This window comes from Trifolium pratense, linkage group LG2 (genome assembly GCF_020283565.1).
Source record: "Trifolium pratense cultivar HEN17-A07 linkage group LG2, ARS_RC_1.1, whole genome shotgun sequence".
NCBI classification, from domain to species: Eukaryota; Viridiplantae; Streptophyta; class Magnoliopsida; order Fabales; family Fabaceae; genus Trifolium; species Trifolium pratense.
Genome location: NC_060060.1, coordinates 20406408 through 20413726, shown reverse-complemented (window position 1 = coordinate 20413726; position 7319 = coordinate 20406408). Strand labels below are relative to the sequence as shown.

At 34.6% G+C, this 7319-nt stretch overlaps 1 protein-coding gene across 2 annotated transcripts; it reads left to right on the top strand.

Moving 5' to 3' along the window:
• Positions 1 to 606: 606 nt before the first annotated feature.
• Positions 607 to 6371, top strand: LOC123906263 (type 2 DNA topoisomerase 6 subunit B-like). 2 transcript variants are annotated; one of them, XM_045956128.1, is made up of 12 exons: positions 607 to 732; positions 944 to 1049; positions 1434 to 1514; positions 1630 to 1656; positions 2046 to 2151; positions 2241 to 2319; positions 2980 to 3000; positions 3396 to 3592; positions 4236 to 4380; positions 4482 to 4675; positions 4917 to 5046; positions 5856 to 6371. In XM_045956128.1, the coding sequence occupies exons 1-12, from the start codon at positions 697 to 699 to the stop codon at positions 6162 to 6164; spliced, it is 1431 nt and encodes a 476-aa protein (XP_045812084.1). In that variant the 5' UTR covers positions 607 to 696; the 3' UTR covers positions 6165 to 6371. The 2 variants fall into 2 exon arrangements, with proteins under 2 accessions (XP_045812084.1, XP_045812085.1); XM_045956129.1 differs by lacking the exon at positions 2980 to 3000 and having other exon boundaries at positions 615 to 732.
• The last annotated feature ends 948 nt before the right edge of the window (positions 6372 to 7319 follow it).

The following is a 7319-nucleotide window of genomic DNA, read 5'->3' as shown; positions in this document are numbered from 1 at the left end:
AGTATGCATTATGGACTAGACCGAAGCCCATAACATGTAGATGGGCCTACTTACCCGGATCCACCATCTTTGCAGAAAATATTTAATCCCACCCACTCACTTTCTCACCCACCCCCTGTTTTTCCATTTTTGCCCTTGGTCAAAAAATTCGGAACGCGTTTTCCGAATTTTTTTCGTTCAAATTTGGAAAAATTTCGGAAAACACATTCCGAAGTTGTTTTTAAAGGCAAAAAAATTCAGAAAACGCGTTCCGAATTTTTTGACCAAAGGCAAAAATGGAAAAACAGGGGGTGGGTGAGAAATTGAGTAGGTGAGATGAGAAATTTTCATCTTTGCATAGTTTTTCTTTCAATGTTTTCTCTTTAGGCCTCATGGTTCTTTTTCCCCCTCGAGATTTTACTTTTTTGCCCTTACATAAAAACTTCGGTTTCTATGAACCGAATTTTTTTTGCCTTGAAAAAAAAAATTTCAATTTCTATTAACCGAATATTTCCCGAATTTGAAGTAGAAAAAACTTTGATTTCTGCGAACCGAAATTTTTATCAACAGCAAAATTAGAATATTTGGAGGGCAAAATTAGAATATTAGGCTATGAGGGGCCTGAATAGAAAACATATTTTCTTTCCGGTATAAATATTGATTTTCAAAACCATTTCTTAGTTTCAGCGCGCGAACGAGATCGTTCTAATTCTGGAAATGGAGTTTTCTTCAGCACAGAAACTTTGCTTACACGTGAGTTTTCTTCTTCTTAATCTTTTCACAGAGAAATCTTCACATGTATTTACTTTCCTATGATTTATTCGTTGATCGATTATTTGAATGAATCTATTCTTACATTGAATGCGAGTTTCATTTTCTCATCACAGCAAATTTTGTTCAAATTTAGTTTCTCTGATTTTCCGATTTGTTCGGTAACTTATGTGATTCTAATTTTCGATTGCAGTTAATTTCTTCAGCTTATCAGAGATGCCGATTATCGGATCAGATTTGCAGACTCGCAGTTGGTCTCACTCGCTCTTCATCTTCAGATCCTTCTCTTCAAATTTCTAGTAATCTCGTCGCTCGCTAATTATATAATTTTGTGCTGAATTTTTTAATTGGATGAATTGTTTAAAACTATCTTAGCATTATAATATAATATTCATACTAAATTTAGATCCTGTTGTTTGGAATTTCTCCTTATGGCTAGGTTATGCTATAATTTCAATTTTAGGGAAAAGATTTCTATCAGTAATGTTAGAAGAATTTTTGGTGTTCAAATTTAGCATTCAATTTTTAGCTATGTGCTTTCTATCAGTAATTTTGGGGGACTTTTCGTGTTGAATTTTAGCGAAATGGTTTCTATCAGTAATTTCAATTTTCAAACTGGAGTGATCTGTGTTATAAGAGTAATGTTTTGGTTTATAATTAATATTCGAATTTCTTGCGAGCAGTTTCTGATACTGGCATTGGGAGCAGCTTAGAGGAGTTTCAAGATTTGAAGGTTTCTTTCACAAATGTTGCTGAAAATTGGGGTAACTGAACAAGTCATGATTTTCAGCAGATTTTATGATTTCCCCCCCCCCCCCCCTCATTTGAGTCATTTGCATTTTTCAGATATGTATTGATGATTTTTATTTTGTGAAACAGATGGAATGCTTTCCATCAAAACCACTAGTAAGTTCAATGTTCTTGTTGTAATTGTCATTTTATCTCATTGAACATATACATATCGATATCTCCCACATGCACAAATTCAAAAGTAAATCATTATTCTTGTATCTGGACAACTCAATAGCTCTTGCTGATAGTGTGGGGGTAATATTTAGAGGAAAGTGGTTTTGCTTTTTAGTATATCATTAAATGGCTATAGGTACTTTTGATATGAACTCAATTTTCATTAGCCGTGTGGAAATCCGACAAATGTTTTAAGTATTTCCTTGGTGCCATCATTGTACTGCTCTATGGCCGTGGTTTAAGAGTGACGTAGATTTCATCTATTTAATATGTTGCCATGTTAGTTTAGTCGTTATCACGATTCTTATCACAGCTTATGGAAATGGTAGGTATCAGTGATAGTGAGATACACAATTATCAGATAAATCTGAAAGAAAGTGGTTCCTCCAGAATAACTAGACTACCGTCAGACACAAAAAATGGTGCAATATTCAGGTAAGCGGGTTACTTGAACTTCATTGATTTAAGATTAGTTTGTGGGTTAAGTTTTTTAAAAAAAAATGGGTGGTCATCTTAATTTGCAGTGGCAGTGAAGTTTGCCTCTCTTCTTCTTTTGTTAACCCTGATCTCTTACTGGCTGACATTCATAGCCTCCTAGAGAAGGTATGTTAACTAATTGCCTACTTGGTGGGATTTATTTTTGTTGCAATGACTACCATTTCATATATCCTCATGGAAAATTTTTAGGTATGAACCAAGATTGAAACTATTAGGGCATACTCTTCTTGGTTGGCACTTGGAAGTACACCGAGAATACTTATATTTATGCTTTAAACAAATATTGTTATGCGGTGTAACAAATGCTTCAATTATTAGAAAGCACTGACAGTTCAAGACAGTGTGTAACACTGCACATTAGAGGTTTCAGAATATATTTTGCATTTCTCCATTGGGGCAGTATGTAATGCAATTTTGGCATATCAGATGTTCCTATATTGAGAAATCAAAGAATGTTAGTACTTCTATTTACTAAAACGACGCACTAAAAACAGGAAGCCGTACTTTGGTAAATAAGAGATAAAAGAACCAAAACGAAGTAGTGATAAACATTCACAACCAAAAAAATATAAAGGTAGCTTTATTAAGCGTGAGTGTGCCAACTGCCATGCTTGTGGCGACTTAGTTCTTTAATGCATAACATCAATATTGAAGCTATATTGTTCAAAGGAACTTATTGAAGTTCTAACATCACACTATTTCTCTGTGAAATATTCTTCAATTTCCATTTTCTTTTTGTTTATATATTTATTTTTTATTTTGCAGCTGCTGATTCTAAATAATCCTGTAAGTTGAACTGTCGTTACTGCAGAAGTCTCAAAGGCTCTCACATTCTTTCAAACTAACAAACATAAGCTAGAGAGCATTTTCCTTTCATCACATATGCTTACAACAATTAACAATTCTTCCAAATCAGATTGCATAATTGCAAGTCCATATCACTGATATTATCTGAAACAACCTTATAAATTTAATGCAGAACCACCAATTGTCAAAAAAACATTGACATGGTTTTAATGCTTCAGTTTGATATGTTATCTACAGTTAATAATTTCACAAATCAGAGTGCAAATTGCACTTCATATCATTGATATAATCACCAGCAGCCATACAAACTTATGCAAAACACTTTATTTTGATTCTGACACAATTTTAGCAATTTACTTTGATTTTGTGTCCAGAATATTGCAATTCAATTAGTATCAGAAGATTACGATGTACCTGAATCACGGTATGAAAAGGTTTTTCTTGCAAATACATCCGAGCAGTCACCAATCTCAGCATCAAGTCTTGAAAAGATGCAGTCAGGCCTCAAAGACTATGTACTTAAGCATGGAAATAATTTAAGTAGCATATGCAATTCTTGCTTCACAAGTTGGTACATTCCTAATCTCAAGTCAGCACCTGTGTTTATCATTTAGAAACTTAATGTGTTTGTTCTAGATCAGTAGTTTGGTTGCTTTCCCAAAGGTAAGTTGCTCAGGATTTAGGAAGATATCATCTCTACTATCCTATACTTCAAATATGATTGGTTATTTGTGGATATAATCCTCTAATTTTTTGCATATGTCGATTATTAGTCGAAAAATAAAACTCCCTGTTTACAGTTTTCAGTATAATGCATAGTAGTTTTCAGTTATTTGTATTAATTCATAGTAGTTTTCAGTTCTTTGTATGGTGTTTTAGTCAGTTACATAGAAGACTAACACCAACATGTTACAGACACTTTTTGGTGTCTAGTATTCACAACTGTTGGCCCATTTACATGTGATTTATAACATATTATTAATTTGATCCATTAAATTGATGTCTGTAACACTGCATACAAACAAATTGTAAAAGAAAATGCATCATGTATAGAAGTAAATGTGAGAACTTGGTTTGCCTGGTAAAAATGAGCCTTCGCCAATATTTACTTTCTTGGTGGATATATCATGCTTAATAAATAAGGCCCCAAGATTCTCAAATTTATAGCACTAAAAAAATAAATTAAATTACCGATTTTTTTTAATCTTTGTTAGGGAGGAACTCAAAGTTGGGAGTGGAGTGGCTTGCTGCACTGTAAACCGTCTACACACTGAAGTGGTGATGGAAGCAGTCATAGTAATAAGTAATATGTCAATTCAGAACACTACGTGCTTCAGGGAATATGGAAACAAAACAGAGGTCCTGAACTAGTCCCTTAAATTATATTCTTCAGTTCGTTTTGTTGTATAAAGTTTACTTATCCGCTAATTAGTTTGGACGATAACAATGTTTGATATCAGGTTTTGTATTTCAAGGACTTTTCACCATGTGCAATGCCTCAAATATCTATGAAGGCATTGAAAAGCATTGACTGGAAAAGATATGGTTTGCATTTAGGGGGTATAGTAGAGCTAGATGGCATTGCATTACTAGAATGGGAAAACTTGTCTACTGATACTCACATTGATATTGTCCTCCACTCATATCTCAAACAATATCCAGCGTTGGACAGATCCTTTTTTGCTCTAAATTTTAGTGTTAAAATTACATATAGGTAAATACTAATACATATATAGTCAAAATAACATACTTGTTTCTCTACATGAATATTAAGTATGATATGACCATTTGAATGTGAATATGATATGACAATTTCCATCCATTGTGTAGTATGTGTAAGTCTGTTGAAATTTATTGTTCTGTATGTGAATTTTACTTCCTTGACGTATTGATAAGACCGTGATACCCGCACCAAGGAAAATGTCTCAACTTGATAGAAGCCTTCTTAAAAAAGCTGTTAAACTTTCTCTTGATGACTTAAAGGATAAGCATTCTGGGGATTTTCTAAGTTCCCGCGCCGTCCAGGTAAATTCATATCTAATTATTTATCTCTCTCTCTGTCTCTCTGTCTCTCTGTCTCTCTCTCTCTCTCTCTCTCTCTCTCTCTCTCTCACACACACACACACACACACACACACACACTTTATGATCTGTTGGCCTCTCACACTGGTTTATACACAATAGAACCTCCCTCTACAAGGGGCATCCACCACCCACCACTACTTTTCAAAAGAATTAAAGCATCCACAGCAAAGACAATAAACTGAAATGTCTAGTTCATAACATAACATCTTGATTTCCCATTCAATGAACTGAATTTTCATCAGAGTTTGTTTAATGTATAACTGTCCAGTCTATCCTAGTATGGCCAGGTCCCTTCATGTTTTAGTGATTAGCAACCTTTCCCGGCTCGAGCAGAGTATGAGTTTGCATTGCCCTATAAAATTTGCACTCTTCATCAAATTTTATAGGATTGTTAGTTTTCCTTCTTTTCTACTAGGGATGGTGAGGATTGAAATTAGGCTGTAAAATCCTCGAAACTAAATTGGTCAATCACACTTGCATTCTTTTAAGACAATTAAAACGAAGAAAACAAACCCAGAATCTGACTAGTGTAGTGACTACACGTTTTGCAGCGTCGTTTGGTGCAAGGTTTTTCATAAGTTCATAACATGTCATCATTGTATGGATTATCATCTAGAATCTGACTTTATGTCTAGGAATACTATATAGTATAACATTCACTATCATATCTATGCTGAACCCTTCAGATAATTCACTTTCATTAATATATTGACCAACTTTGCAGCTTAATAATGGTCTTTTACTTTCAGATTCGCAATCATGCACCTGATCTTGCTCAAACAATTGCCGGACTGATCATGTCTTCAAGTGACTTAGATTTCCAGAGAGAATGCTTTTCTCTACTTGGATTACAGTCTCAAGATGTTGGAACTGAAATCATGGAAAACAGTATCAAGGAAAAGATTGTTTCAGTTATAGAGATGAACGACAAGGAGTCCGACAAATCTAAAGAAATTGCGCCTTTTCTTTTCGAAGAGGAAGATCATATCCAGGAACTTGAAGTAGAGTTTCAAGAAAGCGATTACAGTCCCTTGGACCTGGACATGGATATGTTTTAAGGCTTTTTTACACGTCCATATTTCAAATTCCATATACATGGCTAGCAAATGGGGTCGTTGTAGGACTATATGGATGCTGTTAACATACAGTTTTGGTAAAATGGTATTTAACAAGTTAAAGCAGTTGCGATAAACTCAGATTTGTTACAAAGCTTGAAGAGGATTATGTTCATTTTATGTTATAAATTCAGATTGTAGATTATTATACATACAATGAGTACATGTTAAATTAGGATTCAGTGCAGAACTAAACACAAAGTTTGAAGAGGATCCATTTCCTTAAACTTGTGCTCCAAATCAATTTAAATTAATTCAATGAGGAGCACTCACGACACTCCCTTGTCAACACTCACTATAACACACTTATTGGTAAGAATCAATATAGATCCCTCGTTTTCGAAAAAGGTCCCATAAAAATTAATAAGACCCACATGAGTTTCACCTAATTAGAGAACGAGTGTTGAAAAGAGTGTTTCTCAGTGTCTAACACTCCTCTTAGATCGATATCTTGTTGGTTCCAAAATGCGCCATGAGCTAGTCAGCATAAAACGTACTATTTGATTATCAGGCAAAACTATTTTTCCTCCAAATTTGATTTAATTAGAGGGTGGATTCTAGGGTGAGAGCTCCAACAAGTCCCTCACCGGTGGAACATAAAAAACAACCATCAGATTAATCAAGCTCACATTCCATTACACACTAGATCACAACTATTTTTTTTCCTTCTTTTTTCTCCTGTTCCATACACACTAGATCACAACTATTTTTTTTTTCCTTCTTTTTTCTCCTCTTTCCCTCTGCTGCAACAACAGCCGCCGCTACGGGACTAAAGGCAAACTTTGTAACAGCCATAAGAGCCTTTCGTCATGGTTCCCGCAAATCAGTGGTGGCATCATCTTCCTCCATTATGCTCTATTATAGGAAGGGATTAAGTGAATGATTTTTAATTGTGGACGAAACGTGAATGCATGTTTGGTGAGATTTCTTGGTCATGTCAATTGAATTCAATTTTTTTTATCATTTCTCTGCTGCGATGTTAAATATGCACTATAGCTTGGTATGTTATAGTTTTGAAATTTTTTAGTGGAGACCGGAGGAGGAAGACAGGGGAAAGAGAGCGAGAGAGAAGAGAAATTATTTGATATGTAGAGTGAA